General features: G+C 34.3%; 1 protein-coding gene across 1 annotated transcript; it reads right to left on the reverse strand.

The window, feature by feature from the left end:
* Positions 1-985: 985 nt before the first annotated feature.
* LOC111278125 (putative alpha,alpha-trehalose-phosphate synthase [UDP-forming] 7) lies at positions 986-5380 on the reverse strand. Its single transcript, XM_022864631.2, has 4 exons — positions 5162-5380; positions 2806-4919; positions 2426-2699; positions 986-1904 (listed from the first exon to the last, which is right to left on the reverse strand). The coding sequence occupies exons 2-4, from the start codon at positions 4791-4793 to the stop codon at positions 1593-1595; spliced, it is 2574 nt and encodes an 857-aa protein (XP_022720366.2). The 5' UTR covers positions 4794-4919; positions 5162-5380; the 3' UTR covers positions 986-1592.
* Between the last annotated feature and the right edge of the window lie 9024 nt (positions 5381-14404).

Below are 14404 nucleotides of genomic sequence, written 5' to 3' on the forward strand. Positions count from 1 at the left end.
AGCACGAGGATGAAAACAAAGGAAGATGAAGTTAAATGAGACAAGGTTTTTAGATTGCCTCATAAATGCAGTAGGCCAATGTGGACAGTTCTGGTCTGATTATAAATTGTAACCAAGAAATGAATTGATTGATACTCCAATAAGAAACAATAAATATTGGCAACTTATCGTTAGAGGCTGGCATCTGAGACCAAGCTGCCAAGCTGTTTCGGCAGTTTCCATGCCACCTCAATTCATTAGCTAGGCCTCGGGCGGATGTAATAATTTTCAAAGCCCCCATTGATTGTGAAACGTATCTCTTAATTTCATTTAAGTATGTTTAAGATACGAATTTTATTGGGTACATTACGTATGAAAATACGATCGTTTTAAAATAACTTAACTCTTAGTTTGAATGATTAAATTTGAAATATTAGCAATTTTAAATAAATTTAAAAAAAAAAGCATTCCTTTGAGTTAAAATCTGAAATTTCTTTCAGTTTATATGAACAACAAACAAAGTCCTAGAAAATAAATGGTCCTAGAACTCTAGAGCCCAATGTGTCCAGAAGCAACCTGAATAGCTTTGAGCCCTGTTATCCAACGACTAGTTTTGGCCTTTGGGTGCATCAAGCATCACAATTCATATCCCTGACTGACTGGTCTAATTTATGGCACTAGATTTCTATTCATAATTTAATTAAACAATTATGTCTTTAATTTTCATATATTGATTTTAAGTTCAATGAAGTTCATCAATAATCAAGCTAAAACAAACACCCCCAAGATAAATTTTGTTTTTTCAACAACAAAAATGAGTAGATTTTCAATTCAAGAACGTAAAATTTTGTTAGGTTTAAAAGGAGATACCAAATGAATCCAAGAGAAGCAAAATTAAAACATTTCTTAGAACTTGCAGTAATTACATAATTCTGCCAAGAAGTTTCTGGGTTTTCTGCTATTGTAAATCCCTCTCTGCATCCATCAGTCAGTTTCCAATTGAATGTAAGCATAGAAAAGCTAGTTGCAATATTTCCATAAAATTTACAGATTCAATAGTGAATAAGGAATGGATCCAATGAAAAGGAAGAAAACAAATTCACTCCAAAAAAATAAAATGAGGGGGGAAAATAACATTTGTATCTGTTTATTCAACACGATGACTTTCTTAACCAGCTGATACCTGCTTGTGTTGTCACTATCACCAGAAAAAGTTGATCTCTGAAATTAATGATACTTATCTGGCTGTACTGCAACTGGATACAAACCATCTATGTGATGGATATTATGACTGCACACAGGAAAGCTTAGTAACCTTTCTCATGCATGAGATGGTAGTAAGAGTTACATGATGGGTTTCTTTCAATTCCAAGTCTCTCTCCATGAATCAACCCACGTCCCAGAAGATCCTCTTACCCCTTCCCCCTCAGATCATATGAATTCTCAATGGCCAAATAATCAGACAGAAGGCCAGAGAATGTCCTTTTCAACAGTAAGTTCCAAACCAAGCAGAAAATGATATCTATCTTCATCACAGGTCAGGCATGGCATTCTTCCCAACTGGCCAAAAGGACAACAGGCCCAAAATTTGATATAAAGCCATGGAGGATATTTCAAAGGGAGCCTTCTGATCCGGTATCTGTGAAGGGTTCAGGGTCTGAAGCTTCTGCAAGAGCTTTGAGCATGATTACAACCTCAGCTGGGTCATCCAAATAATACTTCGCTTTGCTAGGTTTCTGGCCAACTGTGCAGGCAAAAACAGATGTCTTAGAGGAGAGGACACTACTGGAAATTGCACTGCTGATGATCTCAAACATTTCCTCGTCAGATCTGTCATCGCCAATGCAGAGAACAAAATCTGCCCGCCTTCCGCTCTCTGCCATGGTTGTGAAGATCTTTTCAGCGACCACACCTTTACTGACTCCCTAAAACCAACAATAAAATTGATTCAATATCATGCATTCATCCAATCAACAAAACCAATGTCACTAAATCAAAATAGAAAACTAAGATAATAACCTCCCAAAATTGATCACATTATATTCAGGAGTGATACAAGAACAAGATTTACTCATATTATTTCTATTTTATGCTTTTCCTATCCTTAATGGAACAATAGTACAATTCACTCTCAATCCCAAATACTGCCATCAAAGTAACCTGAGAAGTAACTAATTTACTACCAAAGCTCAGGAGCAAGGCAAAGTAATCTGTTACATTTCCCATTAAAAGAGTAAGCTGAAAAACAATATTAAAGCTAGAGTTTTCATAATCATTAAGCATATTTCAAAATGTTGGAATCACAGATAAAGGAATGGAAAAACTTAGTTTGCAACACATCATGCCAATTTTAATGTATTAATTAACTAGAACAAAATGATCAGAAAAGACAACAAAGACAGGATATTGCATACATAAAGTTACAAAACCAAAGTTAAGCAGATACCTGAGGTTTCACTTCAACGATAAACTGGCCACTTTTCACAGCCACAGGTTCATTTGCTAATGCACTCTCAAGATGGTCTAACATCTCCTTTGCCTGGCTAGACCCAAAACCTGGGTCTGCATCTCGATGGTGCCAGACCAAGGCACTCTCCTTGGATTCAATAGAGGAGCCATCAGTGGCCTCTGTGTACAATTTCATAACAGGCTCAGCTATTTCCTTCCACCCAAATTCATTATTCTGCCCACAGACTTCCCACTCATCATTAGTAGACCACCTGAAACATTGACAACTTTGAAGTAAGTGTACCTATTGAAGAAGCACAAAAATGGGAAGAGAGAAAAAAAAAAAAAAAAAAAGAAAGAAAGAAGAAAACAGCATACCTCATGAAATAACCATGTTCAGCCGCAATTCCAAGTTTCTTACATGGAGAAAACCACTTGCCTAAACTTTCCCTTCCTCTTCCACTTACAACAAAAGCGGTATTTTTGATATCACCAGAGAGTGTGTTTATGATTGAGATAACCTCTGCACTAGGGGTCTTGTTATGTGATGTTTGAGGCATTACCGTTCCATCATAGTCCAATAGTATAGCCCTGTTTTTGGACCTTCGATACACAGATACAATGTGATCAATAGACAACTTTCTGAAGTTAGGATCAAGAGCTACAACTCTGAATCCAAAGCTCAAACCAATTCCCCAACAACGCATTCTGAAATGGTCTTTACATGTCCTTTCCATATCCTGGAAGAAGCTTCGAGACCAGAATGCTACATCATGTGAGCTAACATACCTATAATGCTTCTCATGGCGCAATTGTTTCTCTGCATCAGCCATTGAGATTGCCTCATTCATTGCCTCAGCAGTTGCTTCAACATTCCAAGGATTTACCCGGATTGCACCACTGAGTGAAGGAGAGCAACCAATGAACTCTGATACGACTAGCATGCTCTGCTGGGGCCCAGTTGATTCTAAGGAAGACTCTGATTCAGAGACTCCTTGCCGGCACACAATGTACTCGTAAGGAGTAAGATTCATCCCATCCCTCACAGCTGTGACTACAACACACTCAGCTACAGTGTAGTATGCAACTCTCTCACTGAGGGATACTGGCCTATCAATGAAGACAATTGGCTCATAACCAGGTTGTCCAAAAGTCTGATTGATTCTCTTGCAGCTTGCCTGTATTTCAGCCTGTATCTCCTCAATATCTTTCCCTCTTCCCCTAGCAGGGTTTGTGATCTGTACCAGAACTGCTCTTCCCTGCCACTTTGGGTGGTGTTTCAGCATCTGCTCCATTGCCAACAGCTTCAAGTTGACACCTTTAAAGACATCCATGTCATCAACTCCAAGCAACACAGTCTTTCCTTCAAACTGTTGTTTAAGTTGTCCTACTCTCCACTCCTTATCCGCAAGTCTCAATACAGACTCAATCGGTGCCATGTGGATCCCAACAGGCATGATCTTTATCCCAATTGTCCTTCCATAGTACTCCAGTCCAATATAACCTCTCTTTGACTGGTACTCTAAACCTAACATTCGACTACAACAAGACAGAAAATGCCGCGCATAATCAAAAGTATGAAAACCAATGAGGTCTGAATTCAAGAGTGCCTTTAGGATCTCTTCCCTCACAGGTAAAGTCCTATATATCTCAGATGAAGGAAATGGACTATGCAGAAAAAACCCCATTCTCAATCTATTAAACCTTCTCCTCAAGAATGTAGGCAGCACCATCAAATGATAATCATGGATCCAAACGTAATCATCTTCTGGGTTTATAATCTCAATTACCCTTTGAGAAAAGATCTTATTCGCAGCAACATATGCCTCCCACAAAGATCTATCAAACCTGCCTCCATGATTCGCTGAAAACGGAAGCATATAATGGAAAAGTGGCCACAAATGCTGTTTACAGAAACCATGATAGAACTTAGTCAAAATGTCAGGTGGCAGAAATGCAGGGACACACTTAAACCTATCCAACAAAAGCTGTGAAACATCATCTTGTTCATTAGGATCAACATCAACCTTCAAAGAACCAACATACAATACCTCCATCTCTTCAGGCAAACCATCTTTTAAATGTAATAACAACGAATCGTCGTCCCAACTAAAACTCCACCCTTTATTATCAGGTCTACGCTTAGCTTTAACTGGGAGTTGATTGGCTACAATAATAATTCTATCCTGGATAATAGTGGATGGCCCATCTGAGCTGGCACTATTAGCCTGATCATCGTCAAGCTCTGAAATAACCCCCGGTACTGTCATTACCCGCGGCAGCTGTTTCTTTTCACGAGTTTGACCCATTACCGGGAAATTACCAGACGCTAGATCTAAAAGATTGGTATATGATCTTGACATCATCTTTAAACTCTTTTTTAGTTATCAACCTTCAACAAGAAGCAATCCCCAAAATCTCAAAACTATAAACAAGACACCCTCAAGATTTTCGTTTCTCTTCCAAAAATACTCCTTTTAATTTGGCACGTTCTGCATTGGATATAAAAAAAAAAAAAAAATCAACTTTACATGAACAACAAACAAGAATCACATAAAACAAATAAACCCATGAATAAATTAGATCAAAAATTGGAAAAAAAAAACTAAAAGTACCCAAATTAATATTATATCAAAATTCAATCAAAGAAAAATAAAAAAAAAGGCAAAATCTTTGGAACCAGATGAATCCAAAGTAACGGGAGTAAATTAAAAAATGAAACTTTGAAACTAACCTTGCCCTTCGAAGTACAGAGTTTATGTCTTTAATGGGAAACCCTTGGATCCAAATATGAAAATTTGAGATAAAAAATAGAAATTCTTTTGGGGGTTTCTTCTTGTCAAGGATGAAATCTAGGGTTTGTTTTGGGGTTGTTTTGATACTCTATCTCAAAGAGCCACATTTAAAATCCTTTTTTTTTTTTTCTCTTTTTGAGTTTGTTTTCCTTTCTCTCTCTTGCAATTTGCAAATGTTGGTGATATTGTAATGTCGTTTGTGAAAAGCCGGCGTGATGCCGCCAGGAACTTCTGCCGTACGATTTTACAATAATTGATCTTAGCCGTTCTTTAAAGATTACCTGGTTCAGCAAGTTGCAGGTGAACCCAGAGTTCCATTTCTATTTTATCTTACGTTGTATAAAAGACACGTGTGGTCCAAAAAAAAGTTGTATAAAAGACAAAATTTGGGCCTTGTTTTCAATACTTTTCATATTATAAGTAAACGATGACACTAACATTTGTATTTATTTTTTTTTGGTATAAACTTTTTTTAAACTAAATAAAATAAAATTTCTGTATCGTTAATTATGGGATATGATATGATTTATTCAAAAAAAAAAAAAATTTTAACTGTACCCTATTATGTAATTCACATATTTGTAGTAAAAAAATATAAAATTGTAATTTTAGAAAATAATTTAAATAATTATTTCAAAAATGATTTTTTTGTCATGTTTTTAATTGAATTTGTGTCATTTAATTTATAACTTCAAATCAATTAAAGTGTTTTTATTAATATAAATACTATTTATAAAATTTACATATAGATACCATATTATTAAATAGAAATTAACTATCAATAAGAAAATGGAATAATAAATCTTATTGATGCCTTTATAAATATATTTTAATTTAAAATTATGTAACAAAATATTACTAATAAGTTTCGTTTTAATATTTTAATATAATATAATTAAGCAGTGTAATGGCTTTACCTTCGTCTTATTATTTGACCTGTGCCAAGTGGCATTGCCGGTTTTACCGGTTTTCAATAATTTCGTAGCCATTTTAAAGACACGTGGCATAAAAAGATTGGTATATTTTGGCGGCATTACTTCCCGTACCGCGTAGTAGAAAATTCCTGTAAGTGCTTCGCTCTTTTGAAATATTTAAAATAGAAATATACAAATTTTTGGAATATAAAAATGGAAAAGGGCAAGGTCGGCCAGTGGACGTCCCAGTAATGCCAGCTGGCATTGTTTGGTTTTTCCCTCACCCGCCTTTTCTCTCTTCTCCTGATGATTCCGACGTGGCATTAACCAAAATTGCCACGTGTTTTTGTTTGTGCTACCCCGTGGTCATGGCGGATGGCTTAAACCCTTCCAATCTTCAACACGCAATAAACGTCACGGCTTTAGCTTGCGTATCATTGATTCATTGAAAAGTGGGGACAAGCTCAGTTCCACTTCCTCTGTTCACGATGTCGCCACGTGGCAGACAAAAGTTTTTTGCGGATAAGGTAGAGTTGGCGATGACCTGAAAGGAAATGACGTCATCGGTGAAGTCACCATCATCAAATGGCAGGACGGGGTTGGTTGAGCTGTGTCTACGTTTAACGCTGCGTTTGGTTTTGTGCATTGATGGAGGAACTAGTAAGCATGTGTTCGTTTTATTAGGTAAAATGTCAGTTTCGCCTTGAGGATTGAAATTAAAGGAAGGTTAGGATGGAATTATGAGAAAAAATTAATGTGGCTGTGACCAGACCAGATTCCAATGACTGGTTAGGGTCAGACCAGATTGCTGGGTGTTTTTTGTTGACTCATATGATATCTTTCACCTAATATTCTTTGACAAGTCATGGGGAATATAAAATTAAAAGAGATAATTTTATAAATATATCTTGTAATTAAGGTTGAAATGAAATTATCGTTTAAGATATAAAATGTTACATTTAATTATTTTATAATTTATTTTATTATTTTTATCAAATATTATCATTTTTTATTTTTATTTTATTTTTCATTTTATATCTGAATTCATACTTTTTTAAAAAAAATTTATTATCTTCCGCTATTTCATTCTCTCTTTAAAATCAAATTAATTTTTCTTCTAAACTTTAGATCAATTCATAAACAATAATTTTCAAACAATCAAAATTTATATATCACCATCATTACAAATTTACATTATCACCAAAACAAATGGTTACCAACAAATTCAGCAACCTATTAACCTTACCGTTACCTTTGCCAAGCAATCAACCTTGTCATTAAAATCAATAATCTACCTAAAGAATCAAATAAAACCATACCAAATAACCTAAAAATAAAAACCCAAAAAAAAAATCAAATCAAGGATCTCGAAATTTCATAGGTATTGAAAAGAGAAGATAAACAATAGAAAAAAAAAGAACTAAAGTCAAAAAAGGTGTTTCATAGGTATGTTAATGTCAACATATAATGTTGAAATAGTAGTGACTACGGAGTTCACTAGATTTTGGGATTTGAGTATTGATTGATAAATTTGTTTTTGAAAAAATACATTTAGAAAAAAAAGAAAAAGGAACTAGTGATTTTAAATAGAAAATATAAATTTTTAGAGAAAGAGAATAAGTTAAAGATGAAATTTGGTAGTGATATGAATTTGTAATGGTGATAGAAGTATGACGATTTTGGTAATTTGAAGGTTATTGCTTGTGGATTGATTTTGGTTTAAAAAAAAAATTGATTTTATTTTAGAGAGATAGTATGATTTTTTAGAGAAAGAATATGAATTTAAATGAAAAAAAAAAGTAATGATTTTGGGTTTAAAAACAATAAAACAAATCATATAGTAATTAAGTATTACGTTTTAAACTTTAGTGTTACTTTTATTTTGACCTTAATTATAGGATATATTTATGAAGTTTATCCAAATTAATAAAAGGAAATTGTTTGGACAAAATAAATATGAGAGGTGTTAAATACATCCATTTTTTTTACACCCCAATTTTTTAAAAATTTTTGTAAGTAAAATTATTTAATTATTTTTTTACATACATTATTTTAAAAAAGTCATATAAAATTTGAGAATATTATAAATCTTTTCAAAAATAAATTTAAATTTTTTGAAAATCCATTTCAGGAAAATGGGCTAAGAAAAAATTAAGAAACATTTTAAGTAAAATTGTTATTGTCTCACTTTCTTGGAATGGATTTTTGGAAAATCATATAATTTTTTAAAAGTTCATTTTTGAAAATATTTATGATTTTCTAGAAATTTATTTTCAAAAAATTATATAATTATCCAAAAATTCATTTTCTAAAAATTATGAGAAAAACAATTAAATAATTTTATTTATAATTTTTTTTAAATAAGGGTGTAAAAAAAAATAGGTACATTTATCACCTCTCAATAAATATATCTGTTTGGAAAGGGGAGAGGGAGGAAGTTCAGAAACACTTTCTTTCATTCCCAAACAAAGAAAAATGGGAATATATACATAAATCAAGGAAAAGATTGGGGAAAGATAGTAAAAAATAGAGGAAAAGAAAGAAGCTTTAGATAAAAAGAAAACTTTGGCATACCATGCATTCACACTCGGTATATTTTCACTTCTTTTTGTTGACTTTCAATTATGCTTATCTCTTTAGAATCTTTTTTTTTTTTGTTATTTAAATATTTTTGTGTTGAAACAAAATGGAGATGTGCTTCAATGTTTTAGAAGATTCAACATATATTAAAATTTAGGAAACAAATCATGAACTCAATGGAAAGCAACATGAGAAAGGCCAAAATAAAAGTTGGAAATGACATATTCCTTTCCCATTCTTGGTAGAGAAGGGCCATCGAAACTTTCTTCAATATAGTTATAGGTGAATTGAATTAAAATGCTTTCCTTCTTGATCAATAACTAGAAGCATAAAGGCTTGAATGCTCCCTCATGTCTCCCAGCACCTTCATTGGCTTATTCTATTAGCAAATTCTTTAACTTTAACAGTTAATTTAGATAGACGATAAAATTAATTTCGATAAAATTAAAAATAGTAATAAAAATTATTATAATTATGATTGAAAAAAATATTCTTATTATAATTTAAAAAAAGTTCATAAAAATATTTATATTTAATGAATATCACTAAAATTAATATTTGAATTTATTTAATGGTACAGTGAGTTCAATTACACTGTACTGAAAATATAATAAAGTTTAAATTTCCACTAAGTTTAATATCAAATTAATTGATGGATCCTTCATTTTAAAACAGAAATTTGGTCATGGTAATATCCACCATATTACAATGATTTCTTTTTTCTCGTAGAAATTATGTCCAAATTTTGCATGTTTATCACATTCTTGCTAGATTTTTTTTTTTCGATTTATGGGTTAAGTAATAAAGTATTTGAATTGTCTTTTTTTCGTTGCCGTAGAATCTTAAGACAGTGGTTTTTCCAATAAACAAGAAAGCTAGAACAATACGAAAAACTCAAATTTGTAAGCATTAAAAACAAACAGGAAGAGAGAAGGAAACGACAAAGCCAATCTATAGGACTTGGGGGATATCTCCAAATGTGAATTTCAAGCATTCTAATTTCAACATAAGTTTGGTGGTTTGTGACTAAAGCCGTTGACAAAATGCCATGAAAGAATGCAAAATTTTGCTGTTGAATTGGCCACCGGCCCACCAGGGTTGTTGGGAAGTGGAAGGAGACTTATCAATGGATTGAACTGGCATTTTCAGTTGGTGCCAACAATCTTCCGGCCCCTGTTTGTCTCTCAATTTACCCCTTTTTTTTTGGCCTTTCCATGCTTTAAATTAATCAAACTAAGCAGCTCATTTGTACAGCTCAAAACTTATTTGCAAGCCAAGGTATATGGCAATGATCATGAGTGTTTGAACATAGAAAACATTGAGGTCCTGCATCGATGATCCAATGGAAAAATGAAATAGCACATGTTTTTCTTATGACATCTGAAAACGAATTTTTTTTTTTAATTGCAGTTTTCAATATCAGTAGGCTCACGGGGTTTAACCCTTTTGAAGGCCTCAATCATGGCTTGCGCCGTAGATATTCCTGGAGCGGCCTCAGCAAACAACAGTACTACGACTGTCAATGCTATTATTTTCTGATGTATGGAAAAGATGTCATTTTCGAAATCATAATTTTGCTTGTTTCTACTTTTACCAAACAGAAGCTTCACCCAGCGCAAAGATTTCTTAAATGGAAAAGCAACATTTAGTGGTATACAAAAAAACCTAATGAAGTTTCGTTTTCATTCAGTTCCTCAAAGAAATGAAGTCAACCCACTGGAGGTTTCTTGACGTGGAGTATGGTAATTGTTCTCATCACAGCAAGTACTTGATAAGACTTTGGTCTCTTTGATTGATTTTATTACCAATTTTATGTTAGATTGGCTTGCTGCCAAGAAGAGGAAAGAAAGAAAAGGACGTGACAGATAAAAAAGTTCAGAACTTTTATGACTATAGTCTGACCCGAAATGATTGAAACATTCTGCCTTACTTTTTCTTCTTCTTTGGCTTGATACTGAAGTGGATAAATATTGCAATTATCAATCCTGTCGCACCTCAGCAATCAGGGAACCATGCTGGCCGCACAATGTTTTGACTAGGGTGGTAGGTCATAGGAAACAATGTGGATGTTAATAGATTAACTGTTATAATTACTGTTGCAGGGTCTGCCTTGATTGGCGCACTATTATCTTTGGTAAATACTGTTCAATTACAGTATTTATTTCATATTATTATTGCTATTGCAAATTATGCTGTACCACCAATGGTTTTTTTTTTTTTTTGGTCGTCTCTAATCTTTGATTTCCTAATAATAGCCTAATTGGGTTTTGCCACAGGATGTGTTCGTTCCTTTGGCAATGAAAAGATCTGCTACTAGCAAAAACTACAGAAATTAAAGGAAAACACATCTATGAAGTATGAATATGTAGAAAGTCAAGAAACTCAGGGCAGTCTAGTGGTGCAAAAGATTTTTTGCAGATGAGAAACAGTCTATGAGGAGGAAGATAGAAGTTGGACTTCACTGGCTGCGGCCCAAGAGTCTGAGCAGGTTCAACCTGTTTCTCGTGGTATTATTAATACTAGTGCAGATCAATCTGCTCCACTTAAAAATCTGCTTAAGTCAACGCCAAACAGGTTGCTGCAAATAAGGAACTTTCAGAGGATGGAGAAAACAACACCAATTGAAGATGCCATTAAGTTTATTCGCTACATGACAAAGTCCACATTTTCCCTCGTTAGTTAGGGTACTTAACTAACTTGGTTTGCTAAAAATGCACAATCTCATGTCTTCCTCAGCAAGGAACGAAGAAATGCTGGTTTTACTGACTGCATATATAACTCATAACTGCAATGGATTAGGTCCTTGAGTATGACAGAAGAACTCTCTCTCGGCAGGCCTTGGCTAAAAAATATGATGAGATAGAAGACTGCCTCAGTTTTCCTCAACTTCTAGCATCAGGCATCTTTGCCTACTCTTGCACTAACCCAAATTAAAGTGCACTAACCCAAATTAAAGCACACAAATACCCTGGCAATGCAAAAGCATAACGAAATTGATCAACTTGCCATATAGTTCTTTCAATCTTGGCCTTGGTCTGCAGGGTTTTTTGATCCGCTAGCGACATAGCTGCTGTTGTGAATCCATATGTAGCTAGATGTGTTCAAGCATAGATCAAAGTATTACGGAAATGGGAAAGATGAGGTAAGTTAATTACTGCAACATTATTGAATCATTTGCTTTTACAATTAACCAAAATGCATTTAACCATTCATAAGACATTATCAGCGGTATTTGCAAGTGAAGTGCTGGTTTAGAGGCATTGGAGGACTTGTTGCTGCAATGGGATTTCTTCTATGCGGGTGGAGGCTGACTCAATGTCTTGGTGGCAATCTTACATACATGATGAACTCCATAGGTTGGGCAGCCAATTGTGAACAGTGGCACCGATGATCATAGTTGCAGGGTACCTGCTTCGGGCGTCCACGCCTTTGTTGCTTCTTTAGTAGGAGTTGGAATAGCACATGATCCCGGTCAAGATTTCCACACCATTTCTTTTCATTTCATACCCTCCTTTCAAATAGAACTTAATCCATTCAAATTTAAAGGGATTATAGATTGGCTTATATGATTAAACTGTCAAATGTTACGAAAATAACCGTGCAGATCCCTAATCTGCAATCTTCATGTTTTTAACACGACATCTAACCAATTGAGCTAATAGACCAATTATTAAAAGTAGTTCCCTTTAAAACATAGAAATATGTAAAAATGGTACAAACTCATCTTTGGCAATGAAAATTCCAGGCATATAAAGGTGAAAGAATTCTTTCCATCACCGTTTCAATATCAAATAATTCAGTATTATTATTTACTCCTAGTACTTAATTTTGGCCAGCTTTTCCCAGGGTGCAAAATTTTGTAGTTTTTAATCATAAATCAGGAAACAGTAACTGTCTAAGTAGTAATTGGAGGAAAGCTGAGAGATAAGGTGAGATTGGACGGCCCTGCTCTGCTCTCCCATCTCAATGTCCATGATATTGCAAGTTAAGGGTCGTTTTATAACTTTATAACCCAAATAAGATGCCTGTTTTTGCATAATAATTTCGCAATTCCAAAACTCATGATCTTATGTAGAAAGAGTTGATCTACGCCTCTAGCAAAGAGAATTTAAATGGTTTTTTTTTCTCTATAGAGATTGAATTATACATTCAATGTCAACTGGCCCGCAAAAGCAAGCACATCTTCATCAAATCTATTAAATACCTAACCATGCGAGTCGGCGACGTGCCAACAGCCATACCTCTTTAATATTTCATTTAGCTATCTTTTCACAAACGTTTCAAAAGGTGTATCATTTTCTTTTACACAGTCACTAAAGACACATGCAAAAGTCAAATTAATCTAAGTCCTCTTATTTCTTGTGTCCTTTCTTTAAGGCCTAACCGCCCATATCCAAAGATAATGACAATTATTTGCTTTACTAACCTGATTAACCCCATGCTTTTAAGGTGTCCTAATTTATTTTGTATACATTATTCTCCATGAAGGGTGGGCAGTTGCAAATATCATCCTTAAATCTATATAGTTTAATCAACCGTTATATGATTTGTTAATAACATATTAAATTTTTTATTTATTGACTAAGATTTGAATTCTGACAACTTCAATTATTAAGAGTTTTTTGAGTTTTTCATTCTTGATATGCCCATATATAAGAGCTGCCCAAAACCTCTGCTTTTCTAGGACAAACCATGTTTAGGTTCACTGACAAAGCATGAATTCACCAAAGAACTATCTAACACCTCCTTCATCAATGTTTCATCAATGTTTCTTCCTCCTTTACATAAAAATCCCAGGATTTGCAACTATGTTTAAGGTCCGTAATACAACATGATTGAGATTCTAAATAATTACCTGAATATGATCAGTATGTTTTAAGCTAATATATATCCTCTCAAAGAATCTGCTCTGGAATTTATATATGCTTCTTAATTATTTTAATCTAAAGGATTGGCCTTGTATTAATTCGCATCTAATACTGAAATTTGTCAAATTTATGAATTGTTTCTTCATGGAAAATTGGGTTTTTATCATGATAAGACTTGAGCTGTAGCAGATACTAACAGCTTGAACTTTTCATTCCCATTTTACACCGCCCAACTCTAGGCCCCTCAACACCTATTTCTTTCCTTTTCTTCCTACTAACTTTTTGTGGTTCCTGGTAAAACGATATTGTTCACAATTCATAGATCGCCTGTCTTGCTCCCCCCTGCAACCTTAAAAAATTCTCATGGCTGCCTTCAATTATATGCTTTACTTGATCAGCTTTTTCATGATATTTCCCATGTTCATGCCGGGCACCGTTTCTGCAACTCGAATCAACCGGCAACTGATGACAACATCAAAGTCTCCAAGTGAAGGGCCTAATCCCGACATGTTAGCCATTTATGATGATAATGTTCCGCCGCGAGAATCATACGGAATTGCCTTTCGTGTTCTCATGAAGGGTCCAATAACGCCTTCAGGTCCAAGCCACAGAGGCCATACTGCACCCATTTTCAACAGGCACCATCTCTTGAGATAAGCCGATGCTATAAGTTTTCAAGAGCTAATTTCTGTGCCAAGCCTCGGAATTGGCCGTCGATGATACCTACAACTTTGTACTTGTCCTCAGGTTCTTGTTGAACTTCATTTTTTTTTCACTATTCTGGTTGTTGAGATTTGAGAGACTTAATGTGTAGAAAAGG

Source organism: Durio zibethinus, chromosome 8 (genome assembly GCF_047325235.1).
Source record: "Durio zibethinus cultivar Kanyao isolate XHJ-2024 chromosome 8, ASM4732523v1, whole genome shotgun sequence".
Lineage (NCBI taxonomy): Eukaryota > Viridiplantae > Streptophyta > Magnoliopsida > Malvales > Malvaceae > Durio > Durio zibethinus.